The sequence below is a fragment of the Chrysochloris asiatica genome, unplaced genomic scaffold (assembly GCF_000296735.1).
Source record: "Chrysochloris asiatica unplaced genomic scaffold, ChrAsi1.0 scaffold00257, whole genome shotgun sequence".
Taxonomy (NCBI): Eukaryota; Metazoa; Chordata; class Mammalia; order Afrosoricida; family Chrysochloridae; genus Chrysochloris; species Chrysochloris asiatica.
Genome location: NW_006408775.1, coordinates 2070937 through 2096321, shown reverse-complemented (window position 1 = coordinate 2096321; position 25385 = coordinate 2070937). Strand labels below are relative to the sequence as shown.

The window sequence follows — 25385 nt, the reverse complement described above, 5'->3', positions numbered from 1 at the left end:
TTCTTAATCTCAACAGGAAGTAAAAGTCTATCGGAGGGAGGTCAACGCATCACCCTAGGGGGCACTTCCTGGCTGGACACTTGGTCTGCCGGGCCGATAATTCTTTCCAACGACCTTCTTCCCATGGGCCTCAAGGGTAGACAGCAGTGACTGATCATTCCAAGGCATAAAAGAGACCACAGATACGGACTCAACCCTCAGATGTTCGCAACAACTAAATTGCTTTCTGGCTAAGCTGCTGGGGAGGAACCTTTCTGAGGGCAGACTGGTAGTCTGAAGGGTAGGGGTCCATTTCCCCCTTGCAGTGGAGCCTAATGCACACTGGGAACTGCATTTTGTGGTTCAGACCCTCAATCCTCAATCCTTTTTCTGTCTCCTCTTGGAATGACGCAAGGAGACAAAGATGATCAAGGTGGTAGACAGATTCAGTGCAGAGAGTTCTAGAGGTCCTGGGGGAAGAGCAGAGTCCCAAAATGGGTGGAGAGGCTAGGGCTGGGGAGTCTGGGGGTGGGGTCTCAGTGGCCTGGCCCAGGGCTCCTTGACTTGGGGTGTAGCCCCCTTACTATGGCACCACAGCCAATGAAGAGGAAACGAGCAGCTGCCAGACCAGAGATTGGAAAGGCGGGTATCTGCCAAGCTGCCAGTGCCTCCCTCGCACCCTGGCAAGGGCAGACATGGGTAAGGAGGCAGGCTCTATGGGGAATGGGGCTGGGAAGACCAGGCTGGGGACTTCAGCTGCTGAAGGCAGGGACAGCGAGCAGGTTTCAGGCAGTGCAGTAAAATGGCTCTGGGGGCGCTTGGTGACCCCGGAAGAAAGGACTTGAGCACTTCCTTATGCTTATTCTGACCCCTGGAGAAAGGAACTTGGCCCACAGGTTAGCTACCAGAAGACCAAGGCTTGGGGGCCTGCCCCTCCCTGGTGAAACAGCACCCCTAGTAAACATTCACTGTTTACCCCACCCCCACCGCTCACAGCATCGGGAAGCCCAAGGTCACGTCCCCGCCACTGTGCTCCGCCATGTGCTTGCGTTTGGCCTGTCGCCGGGGCCCGCCGCTCTCCGGGGATGCCACGGAGCAGGGCTGTAAACATGACTTCCTGGTGGTACAACCGCAGGGGTGTGGGTTCCAGTCACTGCCTGGCAGTGGCTCTGAGGTAGGTCGCAGGAGACTGCAGCTGGTGGGGCTGGGGCTGACAGAGGAGTACCCTGAGGTCGTGCTGTCCTTGCCTGGCCCCCGCCTGCCGCAGGGACGAAGCTCCGGCCCTGGGATTGGTGGGGTCTGGGGATTTGGCGCTGTGGCAGGCAGGCCCTGCAGGACGTCCTCCTCCTCCTCCGGGCAGGCCTCCTCGTCACTTGACTCCCGGCAGCAGTGCTGCTCTGGGTTCAGGTAGACCACGGTGACGTCGAGGATACCGCTGGGGGCCGTCACTGTGGGAGATGTTGGGGGAGTAACTGAGAGGACACGCAGTAGGGCAGGCGGGGGACGGGACAAGGGCTTCTGACTCCAAACTCCAAACTCCACAGCAAAGCAGCTGGGAAATAAAGCCTCCTGCCAGCTGGGCTTCTCCGAGGGCTGTCCCGCATGCATGGGCCTGGGCTGGACCTCCGCCCCTCCCACAGCAGCACAGTGGCCCTCCTTGTTGAGACAGCATCCTGGCAGCTATGTGGCACCACCCAGGGGTAGAATGCGCTCTGAAGGCCTCTCACTGCCCAGTTTGCAGGAAATCGTCTTCCTAGACGCCTTTGGGGGGGACTCATTTCTCAAACCTCCAAGTTAGCACCTAGTGTTCCACAGGCCACTGCCCTCAGCACCTACCGTCACCCTCCTTCTCGCCCTCGCTCTCCTGGTCGCCTTCGTAGCCAGAGCAGCAGTCCAGGCTCCAGTCTAGGAAGCTGCCCAGCAACGTCTCCTCCTCCTGGCTGGAGAGCTCGGCTGTGGGGGTGGTCACGAAGCTGCCGCGGCCCTCCTGTAAGCTGTTTTCCCTCTTCCTGTGGGTGGGATAGGGGCCGCTGAGCATGGTGGGGTGGGGGCAGTGCCAGGAGCCCTGAGGGCAGGGTCAAACCAAACCCGGTGCCACCGAGTTAGTTCCAAAGCCTGGCAACCCCACAGGACAAAACAGAACTAACTGGCCCTCAGTGGCTCAAGGCTGTAAGTTTGTATGGACTCAGGCTTCCACCACCCTCTAAGCGATCGGTTCACAGCGGAGCACTTTAACTACGGCACCCCCAGGGCTCCTTGGAAGATGTCCACTTAGGTCAATCACGTGCCCTTATGAGGGTTTGATTCATGGCGCTCCATCTCCACGTGGCTTCACTGGGGATGCTGACCCCAGAGCTGTTCTGTTGTGAGACCTCACATAGGTCTAGGGTGCCAGCATCCCAGGCCTTGGTCAGGGCACTCCAGCTCACTCACCGCTTGGTCCTCTTTCCAGAGGGAGAGCTGAGGAAGGTGTGGATTTCGCCAGAACTGAGAAAGGACGCTGGTTCCGGGTTCTCTTGTTTCACGCCCAACAATGTGCACAACTGGCCGTAGCTGATCACCTGAGAGGAAGATGGGGTCAGCATGCTGGGAAGGAGAGATGTTGGGTACCCCACCCACCTGGCTCCCTGTGGTACCTGCTCCTGGCTGATCCCCTCATAGCGCTTGTCCTCAAATCGCTGCTTCACTGCAGTCAGAGAAACTTGCCTATAGTCCTTGGGGGCATCATCATGGAAGCTGGAAAAAAGAGGGACAGTGAGGGGCAGCCATGTGGGGGTGCTCCATGCAGGTGACATCAGCACCCCATCCCAAAAGGTCTTTAACCTTGGCCCACTGCACCAAAGAAAGCGAGAAAATGTGAAGGATCACCCAGGACAGACATGCTGTGGATGTTTCCACACATGGTAGAGCATCATTCTGCCTTTGATCTATAGTAAAACCCTGCTCAAAACGGGGGGAGACACAGAACCGAATTTCAAATTCTCATGGCACCTAGACGTAGTCCTTGAGGCTGGATGAACCCCAAAACTATTGTTCTGAGGGCATGTTTCTTGCAAATTATGGTTTAGGTGAAAGGCTGAGAAAATCTTTAAAACCTTCGACCAAAAAATAACCCTGGAAGTCTTCTTAAAGCAAATAATTGTTAGGTGCCATTTAGTAGGTTCCGGCTCTTAGCAGCCCCGTGCACAGAAGAATGAAACACTGCTAGGTCTGAGGTATTCTCAACAATCATTATGTTTGAGACCCTTGATGCTGCCACTGTTGGGGGCGGGGGTCCTTCCTCTTTTTGTCTAATCTTCCACTTTACCAAGAATAATGTCCTTCTGAAGGGACGGGTCCTTTCTGATAATACGTCTGAAGTATGAGAGAGGAAGTCTGGCCACCCTGACTTCTAAAGAGCCTCCTGGCTGTACTTCTTCCAACACAGATTTCTTTGTTATGCCCTGGAGTCTTCTTTAACTGAACAACTATTTAGCTTAATCAGTCAAGACGATTTGCCTTGCGCTTGTGCTCTTTACAGTCTCTAAAGGATCAGACCACCAGCTCCTCGCAAGCCTCCATGGGGACTTTGGGGGCAGTGAGTCGATGTGAATGAGAGAAGGGGGTGAGGTCAGGTGCTCAACCCAAAGAACGTCACCATGTCACTGAGCTGAACCTGGAGAACAGCTGAGTGGGTGTATGCGTCAATGTACCAACCTCAACAATATGAAAACATTAAAACAAAATCTCTTTTCCCAGTTTCTTTGCTGGATCATTTAACGGTGCCTGGAGAAGTCAGGTAGCTTGTTCACGCTTCTGCCGCTAATGAACTGCATTTCAGGCCACAGCCCAAGGCCCCCAGGACAGCGCTACCCAGGATGTCTCCTATCTGGGGCCTTGGGGGAGCCAATAGGGTAGCAGTTGGTGTCCCTATGGACTGGGGAAACGCCAGAGCTGCGACGTACCCATGTCTCCAAACTCTAAGGAAGGGTCTGAGAAGGGCAGGGGCAGCAGTGCCACCAGGGACCACCGAGTGAGGACTGAGTCATCGTGTCACACCCAACTGTGAGAAAGCCTTTCCTCACAGGGGGGACTCTGGGGGTGGGGTCAGTGATGCTGCCCCTATCTGCCACCACTTCTGTTTTAGACCCTAACTTCCTAGCACCATCACCATCTGACTGACTGAGGGAGTGATCTGTTCCAGCTGCCTGCCTTGCCCCAGTTCCCTGTCCAGCACACTCTTGGCTGCCCACTGCATGGCCGAGGCATCTAGCACAATGAACCAACCAGAGCTGGAGGGAATGGTCCAGAGAGCAGCTGTAGGCAAGTGGGGTGATGCAGGGCGGGGAACCCGGGAGGCCTGAGCTCAGATCAGAGTTGACTGTGGGGAAGGTGTAAGGACAGAAACAGACGGGATTTGGTGGTAAGAGATGGTTCTCCTGTCGGCTCCTACTTCACTCAATGAGACTAAGGTCCTCCCTGCCTCTACCAGCTGGCTCCCAGGCTGGCAGTGTCTCTGTATAGGGCCTTTTGCCTGTGCTGCGCAGAGCCTTCCACAGACAATGTGGAAATGTGTGATGTGTGCCAATACAATTTAATTATACAACCAGGTCAGGGGCCAGATTTGCCCTGTGGGCAGCGGTTTGCAGACTCTTAAACTAAATGAGGCTCTCTGTTCCCAGGAAGATTTCAGCCTTGGAAACCCTATACAGGGCCACTGTTGAGTCAGAAGTGAGCCTCCTACATTTATTTGCCAGTATACCCCCTCATGCTTTATGCTAATTTCTTTGCTAGCAACCACACGTTAAAATAAACGTATAGCCAGAAACTTAGAAAAACACCTCCCCAGGGGAGGAAACAGTTGGTAAATAGGTGTAGAAAGTGCGTTTTACTTTGTATAAAAACAGAATAGGTTTTGGTTGGTTTTGCGGCACAAGTTGCCAATGTTCAGAGACAGGGTCCTGGCATTTTTAGAAGGAGGGATGTGCGCTGGCGGCCTCCCCACCCTGGCACCCTGGCACCCACACTCACCACTTTTTATGAAGGCTCAAGACACAGGGTACAAGGTCTTCATGGGAGAATCCAGTGAGGTCCCAGAGCCGACGCGTCCAGGCCTGTGCTGGGGAGCAGAGGTCAGGCATGAAGGGGGGATTTGAAGGCTGCCTACCACTCCCACCCCACAGCTCTGCCAGCTCCTGGGGGATGTTTCTTTACAGCTGTTTGGAAACATCACCAGATAGTGGGTGGGTGTGCACTGGTTAAACCACCAACAGACCAGAGCCAGAACTAGCTACCTTCCAGCTGACCCTGACTCACAGAGACCCCAGGTGTGCGGGAGCAGTACTGCCCACCACAGGGCTTTCTGTGGCTGAAATTTTGGACAGTAGATTGCCAGGTCTATTTTCCAAGGCATCTCTGGGTGGGCTCGAACCTCCAGCCTTCAGGTTAGGGGCTGAGGGGCACGTGCACCGACTCCACTTCAGCTGGTTATTATTGGTTGTCAATGAGTCGATTTCCACCCTGCAGTGAGCCACGTGTGCAGAGCACAACTGTACATAATAGGGTTATGGAAGCAGACTGCCAGGGTCTTTCTTCCTAGTGCCTCTGGGTGAATCTGATCCATCAGCCTTTTAGATGGTAGTTGGGTGCTTCTGTTTGCCACACCCCAAAACCCCAGGTAAGCTGGGACCTACTCTAACCTCAGGCCCTATACAGACTACTGCAGGGTCAGCCTCAGGAGCTTACTTCCCCTTTCTCTCTCTGCGTCCACCCCGTGTCCTGGACTCCCTCTGGATTGCGGGCCCCCGGGCGTAGACTCCTTACTCTGTCCATGCATCAGCCTGGCCAGGAGCAGGGCGGCGGCCGCCAGGTGGGCAGGGGCGAAGGCCGACAGGCTGGTGTGAAGCAGCGACAGTTCACAGAGGAGGCCGCACAAGTGCTGGGTCTTTCCTGGCACAGGGTCCAGCACTAGTAGGACCTCTTTGTAGTCCACCACGGTGGGGGTCTGCACAAAGTGGGGGGGGGGGCGGGCGCTGGGGTCACGGCAGTTAAGGGGCTCCCCCATCCCAGGCCTGGCCCCGACAGCAGCTCCTCCCTGTGTTCGAGTCCCAGCGAGGGGAAGCACCACTCACGCGAATCTTCCCCTCCAGAGCAGAGACGATCTCTCCCATCATCCTCACCAGGTCTTCATATTTATACGTGTTGTCGGTGAGCCACACGGCCTCCCGGATTGTCAGGATCTCCTTACTGATGAACCTGAGACACGGGAAACTGTTCTCAGGCCCGAGCCCAAGTCTCCGTGGGATGGGCTAGGGCTCAGGGCCCTATGGGAGGCTGCCAGGATGGACAGACAGGCAGGTTCCTAGTGCACCTGTCTGCCCATGGTGAACCAAGGGCCACGGGAAGGAGAGACTGGAAGAAGGTGCTGGAAAAGTCAGAGACACCTGGGAATAATTGACCTCACAGACTATGGACCACAAGAACTCCAGCCTCTAGAATTGGGAGACCATCACTAGGCGAGGGCTGGCTCCCACTGCTGACCCTCTGAAAGGGATCACAGTAAGATGTCCCAGACAGAGTGCGAGGAAAAAGCAGGACCAAACTCAAAATCACAAACAAGAGCAGGTTTACTGGAACTCTCTTAGCCTCCTGGCTCAATGGGTAAAAGACAGACAAGCCTATAAAGTGATGGATAACACCAGGGAGGGAGGTGTGTGTCCCACATGAGACAGACAGCATCTGCCCAGGAAGAAGCTCAGAGGACGGGGAAGAAGTGGGAAGAGTTTTGATTCGCTGAGGAGGTTGGAATGCATCTCAATAACACGTGTGCTCCAGCTATTGAATGGAAACCCATTAGCAACAAAGTTACAAAACAAAGCACTGAGGAAAAGAGGGATGGGAGGGAGGACAGATATGGGGTGAGGATGGGAGAGGGGACAGGGTGAGGATGGGAGGGGACATGGGAGGGGAGGATGAGAGGGAGACCAGATGAACAGCGGGGAGCGGGGACAGGGGTGAGGATGAGAGGAGGGGGACCTTGACTGTTCCTAGCAGGTGGTCACCTTGCGCTCTGCTCTCCTTTGGTACCAATATTGGGACACCGGGGTCCAGTGCCTATAAGAAGGACACTTCCCCTTCCCGGGGCCAGGCCTCCTTGGGCACCAACAGCTCCTGCCCACAGTGCTGGTATTGGGATTCTAGCGCCCAGGTGAGCAGTGAGTGGGATTCTGAGGGCCAGGGCTGCAGGGCAGGTGTGGGTCAGAGGTGCTCAGGAAATGGAGGACACCTGCTACTGAGAATTGCCCAGCTGGGGAGCTACCCACGGGGAGCAGGAGGCTACACGGCTCTCAAACCAGAGGGCAGTGGGGATGCTAAAGCAGCTGTTGTGAGAACTGTGAGGAACTCCCATGTGTCCGTGTTTGCACTTGGGGGTCCAGAGGTCCTTGTGAGCCTCGTGCCAGGGTGGGCCCCTGGACAGGTTCGCCTAGAGAAGGACCGCTGCACTGAGAGCCCAGTCTGCCACGGCCCCACCGCCCAGCACTCCATGACGTGGGGATGCCTGGGAAGGGGGGGCCCATCACTCGGGTACAGCTGGGGAGAACTCAGGCGGTCACTGACAACCCAGGTACTGAGTGGGTGGAAGGGGCCCCTTACCGGGTGCAGATGACCATGCAGGCGATGCCCAGAAGCTGTAGCTGGTGCCGGGCCACGGGCCTCCGCTGCAGGTAACGGTCCACACACTCCACAGTCAGATGAAGGCACAGGCTCGTGAAGTCCTTCATGGTGGCCACCTCTACCAGCCAGTCGATCAAAATGTACCTGCCGCGAGAGGACAGACTGAGCCCTCCAGGCTCTAAAGACAGGGACACAGGCGCCGAGCAGAGTCCAACAGGGTGAGTCTGCAGGGAATCGCCAAGCACAACCACACGGGGGCTAACTCTTACCACAAGCACAGGTGTGATCAGAGAGCTAGAGACGCGCAGAAAGAGCAACCGCAGCCGTTACGGGTGGGAATAAAACGGCGCAACTGCTGCAGAAAGCAGTGTGGCGTTTCCCCCAAAATGACACATAGAGTTGCCACGTTGTTGTTGTTAGGTGCCATCAAGCTTCTAGCTCATAGCAACCCTTTACAGGGTGTTCTGAGGTGTGCTGGTGGATTTGAACCACCAACCTGAAGCTGAGCAGTCCAGTGCAGATCCTACAGTACCACACCAGGACCCTGAGAATGACCATACGACCCACCCATTACACTCCTGGGGATCTACCCAAATCCCCAAACCAAAGCCAGTGCTGTGAGGTCGATTCTGACACACAGGCACTCTACAGGATCTAGGAGAATGACCCCACAGGGTATCCGAGTCTGTCGTCTTTACTGAAGCCCACAGCGGAAGCTTCCTTCCCTGGAGCACCCGGCAGGTGTGAGCTGGTGACCTTGTGGGGAACACTAGGGCACAAGGGACCTGCAAGCAGAGACTCAAGCAGTACTTGTCCATCAATGCTCCAAATAGTCCGAGTAGCTGACTGGGCCGAGAGGAGGGGGTCTAACCATAGACAACACCCAGAGTGGGCAGAAGGCCTGGTGACTCGGCAGCTAATGGAAAGGCGGGAGGTAGTTCTCATCACCCAGCTTTCCAGGAGAAAGGCTGCTGATCTGTTTTCCTAAAGACGACAGCCTTGGAAACCCCACGGGGTCACAATACGTTGCAATTGAAGGCACACAACAACGAGCAAACATATAGAAAAATACAGACAAGAGAGGTCATCGGGGATGGGGGACGGATGGGAAGTTAGTGCTTCGAGGGTACGAGTTTCCGTTTGGAGTAAGGAGGATTTGTGGAAGTATACACACACTGACACACAATGGGGGAGTCCTGGAGGGGCTGCTAAGGGCACCTTCTGGTCCTCGGCTGCTCTGGCCGGGACGCCATACCTCATGGTGTCGTTGAGACCCTTCTGCACAGAGAAGACCCGCAGCTTGCTGGCGGCGCGGGAGGCTTGGAAGAGGTGGGAGACGATTTCATTGCAAGTTTTCTCCTCTAGGCCAAGCTGGTTCCTGCTAGCACAGGCTTTGGCCAAAGACAGCTGGAGGGAGAACACACAAAACAAGGGTGAGGCACTGGCCTTGTGTGTGTGGGGTCCTGTCTCAGAACACAGGGACTTGCCCCTCAAAACAGGCAACCACCTGAGACCCAAAGGGCAGCATTGCCCAGAGAGAAATCTCAGAAGACAAGAAGGGATAGGAAAGGAGGGAGGAAGAAGGGATAGGAAAGGAGGGAGGAAGAAGGGATAGGAAAGGAGGGAGGAAGAAGGGATAGGAAAGGAGGAAGGAAGAAGGGATAGGAAAGGAGGGAGGAAGAAGGGAAATGAGAAACAAGAAATGGGAAGAGGCAAGTTCCACTGTGCGGACCATGATCCATGTCACATAGGCGCTGGACAGAAAGCCAATCTGCTCTGTAAACCTAACTTACAACAAATGAAACAAAAAATAGCCGGATGGTGAACACAGGACTAGGAGCCCTGCTGCTCAATGGTCACCTGCTGACGGAAAGGGTGGCAATTCACACCTACCCAGGTGACGTGCTCCCCTATTTACAGCCAAGGATACCTCCGGGGCAGTTCTAACCATGAGGGGGTCACAATGAGTCCATCAGTACAACTCTCCCCACAGTACCCAGCAAGCCCAGGGCTGGGGAGTCAATTCTGACTCAGCGCAACCCCAGAGGACAGAGGACCACTCCTGGGGGTTTCTGAAGCTGTTACCTCCACAGAAGCAGACGGCCAGCTTTCTCCCCCAGATGCAGGGGGTGGGTTCCAACTGCTGACCTTTTTTGTTGAGCAGCCCAATGCTTAACTCATGACACCACTAGTGTTCCTTCCACCAATGTTAAGTGCCATTGAGTCAGTTCCAACTTATAGTGACCCTGTAAAGGGTTTCCGCAGAGCGGCTGATGAGCTTGAACCACCGACCTTGCAGTCCAGTGGGTGCAATATCCTGCAGCACACACCAGGCCTCCCTTCCAACAACAGGAGCAGCTGTTTTGATCACACCTTCGCCTGGAAAACCGACTGCTGTGAAAAATCCGTGTTTTCAGATGTTGACAGCTATGCACCCCAAGTACAGTGACTATCCGAGGGGGCTTCAGTAGTTCCCGGGAAAATGCCATCATCTTTTCATTCCTTTTCCCGTGACCTTCCGAAGCCCCCTCCTGTACGAATACCTTGGTAAATGTAACCAGCCCACCTTGTTTTGCACTTGGTTGACAGGGAGTGTGGTCCCACCTGTCTGACTAACTAGCTGTGTCTTCTTGACTTGCCTGTTGGTGGATTCTGACCCCATGAGTAGAACTGCTCCACGGGCGTTTTCAAGGCTGACTTTTGAGAAAACAGATTACCAGGACTTTCTTCCAAGGTACTTCTGGGCAGGTTCCAAATGCCAACCTTTTAATGTTGAGTGCTTCATTAACCATTTGTGCCACCTCAGTGCTCCTTTAAGGTGAGGTGTGGCGCTGTAGGATAAGCACTGGACTGCAAGGTTCAAAATCACCAGCCGCTCCTATGGGTTGGAACCAACTCAGCAGCATTTGACAAAGTGCTCAGCTGGTAACTGAACGGTGAGGGGTTTGAACCCACCAGCTGTTCTGTGGGAGGAAGATGTGAAACAGTCTGCTTCCATAGAGGTGTACACCCAGCCTGACAGCATGGAGGGCAGTGGGTGTGGCGTGGGTATGTGTCATACAACATTAGAGCGTGGGAAGTGGGGCACTGAAGTGGAGCTCCCGTGGGTGACAACTATTAAGTCAGGGTCCTGTAAGAACTGGAAGCCACACAACAGCATTCTACTGTGGAAGGAGAAGTTCTGCGTAGCCCCGAGAATTGCAGTTTTTAGGACGTGTCTAACCTACTCCCCAGTCTTCAGCTATCTGGTCGTCTGACACTTTGTTTGCATTTACACCTAGTGGGGGAGGGAGGCATGAGGTTTGAGAGCAGCGAGACTGGGAAGGCAGAATTCTGCTGCTGGTTCCGGTCAAGAAGCCAGATGGGGCCGCATGAGCTGGGGAGGGGACTCAAAAGTCGCTTCTTACAAAGAGATCTCTCTGCCACCTTTGTAATCTCTGCTGGGCGCAGGTGGCTGGGTCTCCCCTGCATACAGGCCTGAGGACCACCACCACCACCAAGGCCCATCTCTGGGGCTGGTGGAATGGGAAGGTGGGGAGGTGAAGAGGCCTGGAGTGCAGCCAGGTGATGGTGGGCTCTGGAGGCGGCCAGCAACCCCTATAGGCTTCCCTAGTAGTGGGGAAGGCAGCCCACTTGTGCCATGTGCATTGTGAGGTGCCCTGAAGGGGACACCAAGCAGAGGTGAGCAGCAGGAGGTGGGGGGACAAAGACAGGCACAGCCCCAACTCACATGAACGATTTTTGCATAACAACTAGGTCTTTGGAATCTAGCCTTGATGATGAGTGAGGAGTGGATGTATAAAATGTATTTTAAAACCCTCCGTTGTCAGGAACTGCTTTGCTGTGAAGTGACGTGGAGTCAGCGCTGACTCATAGCCACCCTGTATAGGGTTTCCAAGAAGCCGTTGGTGGGTACAGTGCTGATCCTACAGCACCAAGCACGACTCCAAGAAGTGCTTTATCTGCTGGGAAAAACTTTCAGAACACACCCTAAAATGCTCGTGTTTCTCCGGGTGGGGTGTGCAGATGATCAGAATTTTCTAGTTCTCTCTTCCTTTTTCTCCCTCGTTCCTTCCTTCCCCTCTGCTCCTTTTCTCTTCCTTCTCTCCTTTGCCTATTTCCCGTCCTCTCTCTCTGGCTTCTAATACCCTTTACCTTCTTGTTCATTACTTTTCTGATGTTTCAGAATGGAGGAAGCCATCAGAATAAAGCGATGTCTGTTTTGGTGAACTAGCGCCCTCTATGGTTAGAAGCTGGTACTCTCCTCAAACCTCAGGCTCTGGCTCTTCCGCCCAGCTGTCCTGCTCTTGTGCAAACTGACATGTCAAAGAGGGTCCTGGCAACCATGTGTTCACCCATGGGGGAGACCAAACACAGACGCTACTGTCCGCAAAGTGGGGGGATGGCCGGTGAGCCAAGATGCTAGAGCCCCGTCCCTCAGGGAAGGAACACACACAGGCACAGAACAGGGTCTGGAGGTGGTGCCACCGTAAGCCCTTGGGTAGATGTGAACTCTCGGCCCAGGGCACCCCTGGCTCTCCTCTCTCCTGCATCTTCACAGGAGCAGATGACCAGGTCTTGTTCCTGAGCCCCACCCACCTTTCAGTGAACAGTTGAGCATTTAAACCACTGCACCACGAGGCCTGCTTACAGGGGATGCTATCATTTGTCCAAGAAAAGAGCTGGGTAACCCAGGTTTGATGGTATATCCATAAACGAACATGGGAAGAGGAGAGATACGTAGACCAAAACTCAAAATAAAATCATACAACGACCAGGCTTCCTGGTTGGACAGAGATGGGTGGAACCCCGACATGATGGCCCAGAAGTGAACTCACCCCTGTACCTGGGAGGTACACCTCCTTAGAACCAGGGAGAAAGTTGAGAAGGCAGGAGGAGGCAGGAGTGGGGTGAGTGATGCTACATTGGGAAATGGCAGTCCACAGCCCCAAAGACCAGAAATTCAAGAGATCCTTTTGATACATTTTACCACAATTAAAGAAAAACAAAAGAAACTCAGCAGTCTTGTGAGGTGAGGGGTGGGGTGGGGGGGGGGGGGGGGGGGAGCGCAAGTAGCCAGAAACCCCCAAATGGAATCTAAACACAGGTATGGTATAGTAGGGGTTATAGCATACCATTTTGGGGGATATAATTCAATTAAAAGGTAATTCGCAAACCCTAATATGTTGTTTTTAAGTGCCATCGAGTCAGTCCCCATTCCCAGTGACCTTGTACAGTTTCCATGGAGCAGCTGGTGAATTTGAACTGCTAACTTTGCAGTTCAAACCGATCTTGCAGTCCAGTGCATTATCCTGCAGAGCCACACCAGGATTCTAAACCTACTATACCTGTGCAGGGTGGGTCTTAAAGAGACTGTGGTCCTTAGATACCTTTACAACCTGGAAATGAACCCCAGGGATCACCCTGCAACCAAACAATAGACAAGCCTAAGGAGTCAACTTTAACACCCAATGAGGAACGTGCTCCTCAGAACAACAAACTGTCTAAGGCCAACAGGGGCAGCGTTTGCCCCAAAACATAGCTCAGAAGGCAGGGAGGAGGATAAACAGAAACGGGGGCACCCACAGAAGAAGTCACATTGTGCAGACTGTCAACTGGAGTCAGGAGAAAATGAGTTTGAATCATCTAGTGAGAAATGAATGTGCTCTGTAAATTCCACTCAAACAAGTTAAAAACACAAACTAAAGTGAGCAGTGGAGATGGAGGCAGCAGGGTGGGGAATACAGGCATCGTGTCTCCTGAGATCTTCAAGGAACCAAGAAAGCAGAAGCTTCAAGGGCTTAAGGCCCTTCCTTCCCCAGACCCAACAGAGAGCCCTCCCCCAGAGCCAGCACCCTACATCTGGGCTGCAATTCTCCAAGCCATGAAAAGATGACTGTGTCTGTGAAAGACACTGGCTCGCGGGGGTTCTGTAGCAGCTCTGGAAGATTAAGGCGTCTACTGCAGTTGAGTTGGTTCTGACCTACAGCAACCCTGTACAGGGTTTCCGAGAAGCGGCTGGTGAGCTTGAACCACCACCTTGTAGTTCAAATTGACTTTGCAGCCCAGCGCATTAACCCACAGTGCCACACCAGGACTCCAAGACACCTACTTATTGTTATGTGCCGTGGAGTCGGTTCCGACTCATAGCGACCATGTACAGAGTTTCCGTGGCTGTAAATCTTTACGGGAGCAGAAAGCCTCATCTTTCTCCCCGCGGAACAGCTGGTAGTTTCGAACTGCTGACCTTACAGTTCGCAGCCCGAATTGTAACCACTACACACACTATCAGAGCTCCTTCTAGGAAGGGAAATTTCATGTGAAAAATTAAACAGAGAATGCTGACCAGAAGCTGAGCTCTGAGAAAGGGATACCTATCTGGCTCACACCCTCTGATGGGGCGGGGCCCAGGTGCCTTACCTGTGCTTCCCAGCAGCCTTTGGCAGCATAGTCCCTGAGTTTCCGGAAGCTGTGGAGACACCTCCCGGGATCAGACATCTGTTGACAGAGAAAGTCAATCTACACCCTGCCTTGTGGTGAGTTAGGGACTGACAGCTGATGTCCAAGGTTCTCAGCCCACAGCCCCAGAAGGTCTGACTCACTTGATCCCAAGGCCTTGTTCCCCAGTGGCAGTGGTCACTGCGGGGCATCTTGGCCCCTGCGTCCACTCACCTCTGTCCTCTGGTCACGCTCCCAGAGCAGGTATGCACTGGACAAGCAGCCCTGGTCAGCGGACTCGGTGAACAAGGTGAGAGCCTGCTGCTGCTTCTCTTCATCCTGGAACAAGCCCGAGCACAGTGCGTTCTTCCTTTGTCCTTCCTCCTGTTCATCTGCTAAGACCTTCTACCATCTCCAACCCCCAGGCATGGCTGTGCCAGCCGCGCGCGGGCTACTCTAAATTACCACACGATCGCGCTACCACTAGTGAACACGCAAATCAAGTCACTGAGGGCAGTGGTGGTGCCACATGGGAGCCTCAGGTTCGATTTCCGGCCAGTGTGCCTCATGTGTGAACTGGTGTGTGTGGAAGTGTGCTGCAGGATAACACCTTGGACCACAAGCACAGTGGTTCAAACCCACCAGCTGCTCATTGGAAACTCTATACAAGGTCTCTGAGAGCCGGAACCGACTGGATGGTACTTAACTACAATGTGCCTCATAAGTGCAACAAGAGGAGAGGATTAATGCAAATGGTCTGGTGCTAGACCCAGGATCGATTCCTGGCTAGTGCGCCTCGTGTGCAGCTTCTGCCTGTGTTACTGTGATGCGCCACAGGTTTCAGCTGAGCTTCCAGATAACTGAGACAGACCAGGAAGAAATGCCTGGCAAGCTACACTTTGGAAAATCAGCTCTATGGATATTGCCAGTGAAAACCCTAAGGGAGTGCTTTTGCTCTGACCCGTGGGCCGCCGCCATGGGTTTGATCCACGCAAAGTAGCTGGTCTTGGGGGATGGGCACTGAGCCAAGGGATGTGGCAGTGGCTCAGTCCACATGTGCTGAACAGCTCCACTCACCTCAAAGAGGCTTAGCACCCGGCCCAAACAGTGCAGGATGGATGCACGGTGAGCCTGCAACAAAGCAGGGAGAGACGGGTAAATTGTGTGGACCCCCAAATACATGTTGTGAAGCCAAGCCCTTGTATCTGTGGCTGGCGTCCTGCAAGGACTAAACTTTGGGGCCATTATCAGCATAGGGTGTGTGCGAAAGCAATCACTTTAGGCGGCATTGGTGAAGAGCAGAGGTTGGCGGGTCTCCCCCACTAGCGACAGTGCAGGAGACAGGCCTGACCATCTGCATTAGATTCCCACCGAACCCACTGCTGTCGAGCCGGCCCATCTCACAGCAGCCTTGGTGTCTGAGCTTACCAAGCTTATGGGCCCAGAGGGCCTCAGTTTTCTCCTATGGAGTGGCTGTTGGGTTTGAACTGCTGACTTGCAGTTAACATCCCATAGTGCCACCAGTGCTCTGCCCATAAAGACGACAATTCAGAAACCCTCTGGGGCAGTTTCACCCTGTTCTACAGGGTTGCTGTGAGTTGGGATTGACAACAACAGGGGCAGTGAAGGCAACCCAAATGGAAGGGAACGACTGGCCTGCGGATGCGTGAGGACCAGAGCTGAAAGAGACAAGGAGCTCTGGCACTGAACTTGCGAGATCTCCAAGACCTTGACCGCAGTCACGTAACCATCGTAATCACGAGCGCCACAGGACTGGAGTCTGTGACCCGCACAGCAGCACCTGAAGTCTTGTTAGGACGACCCGAATGGAACAGAGACGAAGCAAGCGCGTGGGGCTGGGAACGTGGTGCCGAAAGACCAGCTCCATGCAGGGCCGCCACAGACCTTTGTCGTGTGAAAACACACCATCTGCGAAGAGCAGCGAAGCCAGGTGTGCCTGCTCATTTCTGCTCACCAAAGCTGTCCCTGGGTTTCTATGAGCGCAGAGCCAGAGAACTAAATGGGAGGAGACGAGTGGCGTGCCCTGGCCCACTCCACAATGCAGACGAGCCGCCACGACTTCAGGTTTGAACTGAGCCCCGGCTGCTCAATCCTCCGCCCTGAGTCTTTCTGCTTCCACTATCCTCAGGTCCATGAGGGAGCTGGTACCTCAAGGCTTCCCAGGAACAAGCCTGCTCTTGGTGCCATGTGTTGCTCACCTTCTGCAGCTGGCACTCGGCGCGGAGGCTCCCATGAACCACAGCCTTGCAGCAGCTTCCAGAGGCTGACCAGGGTGGGCGGATGAAGAGCCAGATGAAGGGTGATGTGCCAACGTTCAGGCGCTCGGCGAGGCTAAAGAAGCGCGAGGCTTTCAGCCCGTTCACTTCTGCACGGGCCTCGTCGGACACAGACACTGTAAAGATGAACCAGGGAAAGTGGCCCCGTGCCCCAGGGGACGGGATCGCAATACCTTACCCCCCTTAACTCAGGGTTTTAGGTAAGAACTTCTTTCTTGTATACCACAAAACTTATCAGCCATTTTTTAGGTATCCAATTCAATGACAGTAATTTTGCTCACCAGCTTTGATCAAAGATCTTATATCAAAGATCTTTGATCAAAGATTCTGATCCAAAGGGGAGAATATGTGGAACTGAATATAGAACCCAGGCTTTCTGGAGCCATGGAAAGTGGTTAAACCCCTGAAATACTTGCCCTAAGATTACATTTAAACTTTAAACCAAGTCTTTTGAAGTCTTCCTTAAATCAAATGATAGTGTAGCTTAACTAGTAAAAGAATGCCTTGAGCACTGTGTGCTTTTAGGATCTGACTCATAGTGACCTGTACAGGGCTACGAAGAACAGCTGGTGGGTTTGAACTGACCTTGCAGTTAGCAGGCTAGTGTTTACCCTACAGTTCCACACCATGGAATCAATTGCTTCCAATGTCCACAAACAAAATGTGTACAGATTGTTGACTGGAAACCTAATGTTGTTGTTAAGTGCCGTCAAGTTGGTTCTGACTCATAGCCACCCGGTATAGTTTCCGAGGAGTGACTGGCGAGTGTGAACTGCGGATTTGTAGTGCTTATCCTAGGGTGCTAAACCAGGCTCTGGAAGCCTAACAATGGATGTGTGAATTTTCACCCAACTACAATGAACAAAGCGAAACAAGTATTTGTTGTTGTTAAGTGCTGTCGAGTCAGTTCCGACCCATACGACCCTGAACAGGGTTTCTGAGGCTGTAAATCTTTACGGGAGCAGAAAGCCTCATCTTTCTCCTGCAGAGCCGCTGGTAGTTTCGGACTGCTGACCTTGTGGTCCGCATCCCGATTCATAACCACTACGCTACCCAGAGCTTGTTAAAACATGTATATATGGGATCAAATTTACATTAGCAACTGGGAAGGTCAGCTGGGAAAGTGTGTTTCCGTCAGCGGAGGTGAGGGGGCGTGTCATCATTAGCTGGAGAAGGCAGCCAGTGTCACTGAACTGGACACGGAGGAGCTAATGGACTGAGGTCTGCTTTCACCACTGAGGCATGCAACCATCGGCACTATCCAGATGCGAATTCCCCATCACCCTTAAAAGTCACTGAGGCCCCTTCCACAGCTGCCCCACCCCACCTACCTGTCTGCTCTAAAGAGTTCAGGTTAAGTATTTCTGTGTGCCATTGACTCTATTCTGATGCATAGCAACCCCATATGACAAAGTAGACCCGCCCCATCCCCTCCCCGCAGCCTAGTAACCACTGTCTACTTTGTGAAGAAGGGTTCCTATTCCGTGCTATCAATCCCTGCCCGAGAGCACTTACAGCCTTCGTTGTAGAGGTAGGCTATGCCCAGCTTCACCGCCGCTTCAAAGTTTCCCTTTGCAGCAGCCCTAAAGCAGTAAGAACAGAAACATCACCATGTCTGAGTCCACAAAGGCCAGGAAGCGCCCCAGTACGTGGCATACTTGTTTACTGAATACATTTTGCTCCCCCTAGAAAACAATAATCAATTATTCATGGCATGGTGCAACATCGAGGGCCCCAGGAAACCTTACAATAAGTGCAAGAAGCCAGACCTAAAAGGACCACATTCCATTTATCTGAAGTGTCCAGAACAGGCAAAACCACAGACAGTAAATAGATCAGTGGCTGCCTAGGGCTTGGGAGACAAGGACCTTCCCCAGAGCCAAGGGACGGAGAAAGCCTTTCTGTAGAACGAGTGTTCTGAATCCGGACTGCTAGCCTCTACACTGGAACCAACTGAGTGTACCAGGGCTGGCCAGGGATTTGTCCTGTTGTACAAGACCCCTCAGACAAGCACATGACCACAACAGTGCTTGGGGGCAAACGGAGAGCAGCTGCTAACGGGCACGCGGTTTTCTTTTTGGAGTGATGACAATGTTCTCCAGTCACATCAGACGAGAAGGAAGGTCCATGTCTGTGACCACACTAGAAACTGCCTAACTGTGGGGGATGTGAATTCTCTCAGTACACAAACACGTGTGGACAAAGGGAAGGAGAATGGAATTTTTCCATGAACTTTTTGAATCCCCCTCGTTCATAATGCAATTTGGCCGCCTGGCACCGTGGGCTCGGTGTGGGCTTCCTACCGCTTGGGAGGAAGAAGAAGCGCTCTAAGGAGTCCTATCGGCTTCCTCCCAATGTTGTTCCTCACAGGGCACGTGGAACTAGGCAAGGAAGAGCCCCCCCCTGAGCAGTGCTTTCTCAGTGGACCCTGGGCTGGACCCTGGACCACATGGTGTGTGTGTAAATGATGTGACCCAGCGGTGGAGACCAGCCAGTGAATGAAATGAACTGGATTGAAATCCCATGGTTCTGAGGCTGAGGCAGAGGCAGATGGCGTTGTTTTTCTGCCTAGGGTTGACTCACTGTGTCTGAATCATGTGGGGTGGGTCCTAGGCCCGGTGGGACCCCATGGACGTACCAGGGTGACTAATGAAGTGTCAGGCCCATGTGGGCAGCACGGGTTGCTGATATAGCAGCTGCCCCTGGAGTCCTATGACTCGAGGTGTGAGTGATGACCACCACCCTCTTGAGGGTCACACAATGCCACGGCCGAATGGGAGGGTGGGAGAAGACAGATTTGCTCTTGGGGGCTGGGTACCTTTCAAACAGCTCCAGGTTCTTTGGAGAAGGCCAGAGCTCCTGGAAGCTGGCGGAGGCCCACACACTGGCGTGGTTGTCCACCAGGTACTTCAGGTGGGAGTGCACCTGTGGAGCAGCGGAAGCCACCTGTAAGACCCATTCTGAGAGGCTCCCGAAGACAAGATGTAGATGGTGCGTGTAACAAGCTCCCTCCCAGTCTGGGTATCCCACTGACGGCTGTTGTCAGCTCAGAAGAAAGCCCAGCTGTGAACCTCTGCAGCTCTGAAGTGCAGGCAGAGGTTTAGGGGAGGAGGAACAAGCATGTAGGAAGAGGGCAGAGCACACACCTGGTCTGTGCTCCTTCACCAGGTGGATCCCCCCCAGGAGCTCACAGAAAAGTATCCCAAACACGGCAGCTGCCTTGGGTATGACGTGGAGGCTTCTGCCCTGGTCAGAGGCAGAAGGACCCAGGTTGGGGGCACGAGTGAATGTCCCACTGTAGAAATATGGCAGCCACCAAGTGGGGTCTGCCAAGGATCCCGTTACCTCAATGAAGGTGACTCTGGGAGTTGGGGAAGTGGGTCCTTGTCAGTCTTTCCACTAACTGGCAGTCTAAGCTTGGCTAAGTCACTTAAGGAACCCAACAATTAAGTGCTTGGTTGCTAAATACAGGGTCGGTGGTTAGGATCTACCCAGTGGGTCTGCGGAGGAAGATCTGGTGATCTCCCACAAAGATGTCGACAGTGAAGAAAACCCCATGGGGTCGTTCTGCTCCGTCACATGCGGCTGCCATGAGTCAGAATGGACTGGTCAGCTTATGGAATGAGTGACTTCTGTATGGTGCTTCCAATGTCTACAAACTAAAGGTCAGGGTCCTGTTCAGTGCAGAATGTCACCTAGAATTTGTCCTCAAGGAGCTCTGGTAGCAGAGTGATTACAAAGCGGGCTGCGAACCACAAGGTCAGCAGTTCGAAACTACCAGCTGTTCCACGGGAGCAAGATGAGGCCTTCTGCTCCCGTAAAGATTTACAGCCTCGGAAACCCTGTGCAGGGGTTGCTATGAGTCGGAACCGACTCCACGGCACAAAGCCACCACCACAAGTATATTAAAAATAATACACATATATTTTAAATATGTATTTTTTTAATGATTTTATTTGTTGTTATTGTTAGGTGCCATCGAGTTGGTACCGACTCATAGCAACCCTATACACAACAGAATGAAACACTGCCTGATCCTGGGCCAGCCTCACTCTCGTTGCCATGCTTGAGCCCACTTTGCCAATCTAGCTCACTGGGGGTCTTCCTCTTTTTCTCTGACCCGCCACTTTACCAAACATGATATCCTTCTCCAGTGACTGGTCCCTCCTGACAATATGTCCCGAGTATGAGAGACGAAGTTTGGCCATCATGGTTCAAATTCACCATTTTCAGAGGGTACTGATACAGCTAAAACTGGCATTGTGGTAAACTAGATTCAAGGCTAACTGTGCCACATTTAAGCTTTGCGGCTGTCAGGGACCGAACTGTGGTCCCCTCCCCTCAAAAAAACCGTGCGTCCGCCTGGCTAGGACATGACTCCCAGTACTGTGTGGCTAGTCTCCGGTTAGTGATCTGACGTAAACCTGACGTAACGATCCTCACTCACTGCCTACCTTGCATAGGGATTCCGGGGCTGTAAATATTTACAGAAAGCCTCATTTTCCTCCCGAGGAGAGGCTGATGGGTTTGACTTGAGGTGAGCAGTCCAGTGCTTTACGCTGGTAACGCTCCCATGTTGTTATAAACCCTCCCTCTATGATGTTCATGAGGCAGGCCACATCCGACAGGGTCCTACTGTGTTTGGAGTCCTTCTCTGTGGAGTTGGACTCCTGCAGCTTAGGAGTTTCTGAGGCTGTCAGTCTTTACAGATACAGAAAGTCTCTTCTTTCTCCCAGGGAGCAGCTGGTAGATTCCAACTGCAAACCTTGCGGTTAGGAGCCCAACACACAACCCACTAGGTTACTAGGGTGCCTTTTGGAGACGCAGGAGATTAAACGAGGCAGCAGAGATCCAAGGGAAGAAGAGCTGGGAGCGCTGGGTGTCTGGTGAAGCTGGCTTCCCTGTGCTGAGGGCTTCCTAGACCCAGGGGAAAATTGATGCCAAGACAAATAGAAACCTCCAAGGGATGCTAAAGGGGACCAGGACTTTCCTCCAGAGTCCACAGAGAGAGAAAGCCTTCTCCAAGAGCAGGCACCCTGAAACTGGACTTGGAGTTCAAACTGTGAAATACTACATTCCTGGTTGTTACAGCCACCCACTGGTGGCGTTTCTGTTACAGTAACCCTAGACACCAAGACACCAGCACCTGTTAACCATCCCATCCTCTGTCCTCCTCCTTCAGAGTCCCATCTTGTTCTGACATTTCAGGACAGGAACCTCAGTAGTGTGAGGCACAATTGGGGGCCACTTACAGCTCGGACAGCGAGGATGTCCCCAACAGGAAGCCACTTCAGGATGTGAAAGAGCACATCTTCAGGGAGACTTAAGATGGTTAGGTTCCGGGGCCTCTTTCTTATTCTTCGCTTTGTTGGGTAACAGAAGCACTTCGCACACCTACAGTGGATCACTTAAGAAACAAACAAATGATGGATGGTAGAAGATGTGAAGAATAGCTTGATCTGAACACGATCGCAAAGTTATTGTCCCCTGACCACACCAAGGAAAAGGCACACAGTTTTTATTCCCTAGGAGAGATTAAGTAAAGGAATGATGGCAAATGAACTGGACAAGGAGTAATGATTTGCTCAAATCTTCAACAGACGTTCATGACAAATGGTACGCAGTATCTCACTTAGCTATGGGGAAGAGGAATGCTGTTGGGACAGCGGTTAGAGGACTCAACTGCTAACGGAGAGGTCAGCACTTTGAACCCACAGGAGAAAGATGGGGCACTTAGTAAAGCCTTGTCAACCTTCAAGATCAAAAAGGTAACATTTACGTGGGGACAAGGTTCAGAAGGGATGGGAAAGAGAGTGGAATGGAAACAGGATGCACAGGAGGAAGTGGAGTAACTGGTTACAGGAAGTGAATTGTAATCATTGAGATGAAACAAAATGTGTGATTTGTTGGATGTAAACTGATGATCCCCTCACTCAACTCACAATAAAATTAAAAAAAAAAAAAGCGTACAGACTTGAAAATCCAATGGGGGCCGTTCTACTGTGTCTACAGGGTTGCTGTGAGTTGGAATCCACTTGAAGGTCGTGAGGTTTGGATACTGACATTGGCTATGGAAAACTTTGTCATCCAGAGCTCAGATGACAAGTGGGAAGGGAAAAAAAACCAACAAAACAAAACAACAAAAGCCAACACTGGTGAGTTTTCCTTGCCTGTTGGGTTCTCCTTACTGGATGTATTTGCTTTTATTTTCTAAGACTTAAAAGTAACATGTCAGATCACCATGTGACCACTTAAAGAGTCAGAATCAGAGAAAGACAGAGACTCAGAAGCCACACTGGGCTGGTCCAGTCTAGTCCGGCCTCTGTGCTGCACCTCCCCCCCACACACACACCTGATACATACACATACACACATTGATTGGCTGTCAGGAGCTGTAATATTGAGATGAAGACAGGCTGCTGGGAGTTCCCAACACATATCCCAGAACTACACAGGAGCTGTCATTAAAGGTGAGATAGGCCCTCCTACCATTAGGCTGCCTGTATCAGCTCTGGTAGAGTAGTGGTTATGAATCGGGCTGTGAACCATAAGGTCAGCAGTTCGAAACTACCAGCTGTTCTGTGAGAGAAAGATGAGGCTTTCTGCTCCCGTAAAGATTCACAGCCTTGGAAACCTTATACAGGGTCACTATGAGTCAAAACCGACTCCTCGGCACATAACCAACCAACCATTAGTTTCCTAGATGGCACAACTCCTATTCCAGTAACTTTCCTCATTCTGAGCAGATGACTATACCTACAGTATTTCCACACAAATAACACCAGCATGCTATCTGCAACTATGTCTACCCTCATGTCAGTTTCCTATGCCTATGTTCATGCGCTTTACATGCAGAAAATACAGTACTCATTTCCTAGGAAGACAGAACCTCAAGATCATGCCGCCTCACCTACAAACTTCCTGTCTCCTCACATCCTTCCCACCTGGGCTGGATGGCGGTCCCCACTCTGCTCCATCTAGGCCAAATCCTTCCGCTGAACTGCGGAACCCCATCCTTTCCCCAGGAATGTTGCCCTAGCAATTGCCCTCCCACCCCCTTTGGCTTTGCTCTGCTATTCTACACTGTTGCCAAAGAAGATGCCTTAGAAATAAATAGCCGTTGGTGACTATCATAAAAGATGTCGCAGGGATGAAATAGAGCTGAGCCACAGGCGCTGCGCACCCTTTGGACTGCCCCGCGATTTCTGTAGCATTCTCTCGGATCTTGGAAGCGATTACAGTACAGCCACCAAGGGGGCTACGAGTGAATGCGAGTCTCTCGTTACATGTGTGCATAAATGAGCCCAGCAGTTGGGGGGTGGGGTCGCAACTCCCGGTGGCTGAACCTCGACACGTGCCGGGCTCAGGGGGAACACTGCCACCCGGGTCCTCCTGCCCACACCAGACCCCACGACCCCATCCACGCCGGACCCCGGCCGATATCACCCGTGGCCTAGCGTCCACAAGGGAAGCCCAGCGTTCCCATCGACCCAGTGCGCACGGCCCCGTCGTCCCGCCGGGCATTTAAACCGCGGCCGGGTGGGCGGGCGGGCTCGGGCCTGGCGTACCAGGCAGTCCCGTCAACACGACCCCACCGGCTCGGGGCCCGCACCTGCCCACCTGCCGGCACGGCCCGCACTCACCTCCGCCGCTGCCCATCGCCGCCGCGCTGTCCGAGCCCGCCCGAGAGCGCCGCAAGCAAAGGGAGCCACCACGCACGCGCAGACCCCGCCTGCCGCCCGCCCTATTTTTCAAATGCGCCTGGCCCTCGTATTGGTCGGAGCGCTCAGGGCGGGCACAGGCCCCGCCCACCGATTTCGGCCCCACCCGCTCAGGAAGCCCATGATTGGCCGCGCTAGGACGCGAATTCGAACGCCAGACGCTGATTAGCGAGGTCTGCGCGGCCTGCCTGCCCCCTCACCAAGGTTGGGGGGTCGCAGAGCCGCGTTCGACTCTGGGGATGGGGCTTGGGGTTCAGCGTAGCAGCTGCGTGCGGTCACGGGGAACGCGGTGGAGGCCGGTGGGGCTCCGACTAGGCTCTAGCTGACGTGGGCGTGTCGCCGTGTTCGGGGTCGGGGCTACCCGCCCTGCTCACGCCCCTTGCACTGCAGACGGATCACGGTGTGGTCGCCGAGCCGCTGTTCATTGCAGAGACTCTGGGGAGCAGGGCTCCGATTCTCGGGGTGCCGCCCTTAACTAGCTCTTCCCATGAAACGGAGCTTCACCTGAACTCCCTACCCTGCCCCGGTGCGCACCCCTCCACACACACACACACACTCCGACCCGAGGCTGTCCCCTTGTGGCCGGCCCCTCCAGGTCACTCGCGGCTTTGTTGGCTTGCACTCTGCTAACAGGACAGTTACAAGCTCAACTCCGGCCACGCACACAGTCCACCCAAGTCTGCCCTGCACACCGGGTCACACATATTGTCCATCTAGGCCTGGCCCGCACCCTCCAGTTCCAGTCCCAACTTCCTCCACAGGACCTGGGTTGGGTCAGGGAAAGCAGCAGAAGAGTGAGATGCTGGATATGGTGGGCAGTGGTCATCACCCTTCCCTCCTGCTTGATAGTTGGACTTGTGGTCAGGAATCATGCTTGAGCAAGCGAAGTAGAGAGAGGATCCCAGTTCCCAGGAGACAAGGGGACAAGGGCCTGGAAGTGGGGCGTTCTTCCCTGCTTGACTCAATGTGTGGAGGAAGCAGAGCTGGCAAGCTGGGACTTGTCCCCTGGCCCTCTTAAAAGTGGGGTGTCCAGACACCATTCCTTATCCTAGTGGGTTACACCTGGCACACCAGGTTATTGTGTTGTGCAGGTGGCTACTGTGTTTTTCTGTGGGGGGTTACTTTGTTACCCATTTATTCTCTTTTCAGGTGGGCACCTGGAAGGGACTCAAGAAACTAGACCCAGCATTGAATTCTCCCTGACCGGTGATACTCTCTTCATCCTGGAGCTTGGAGTGGGCCTCTGCTATGTCCAAACCCTCCATTGCCCCAAGTCTCTCTCACCAGTCAAGATGGG

At 53.4% G+C, this 25385-nt stretch overlaps 1 protein-coding gene across 1 annotated transcript; it reads right to left on the bottom strand.

Annotated features, from left to right (window-relative positions):
* Window positions 1–969: 969 nt before the first annotated feature.
* Window positions 970–24026, bottom strand: CCNF (cyclin F). Its single transcript, XM_006873963.1, has 17 exons — window positions 24011–24026; window positions 21620–21774; window positions 19186–19292; window positions 17883–17950; window positions 16290–16483; window positions 15148–15201; window positions 14305–14409; window positions 14053–14130; window positions 8888–9039; window positions 7612–7776; window positions 6090–6213; window positions 5782–5962; window positions 4990–5077; window positions 2616–2715; window positions 2413–2540; window positions 1816–1988; window positions 970–1427 (listed from the first exon to the last, which is right to left on the bottom strand). The coding sequence occupies exons 1-17, from the start codon at window positions 24024–24026 to the stop codon at window positions 970–972; spliced, it is 2346 nt and encodes a 781-aa protein (XP_006874025.1).
* Window positions 24027–25385: the final 1359 nt, after the last annotated feature.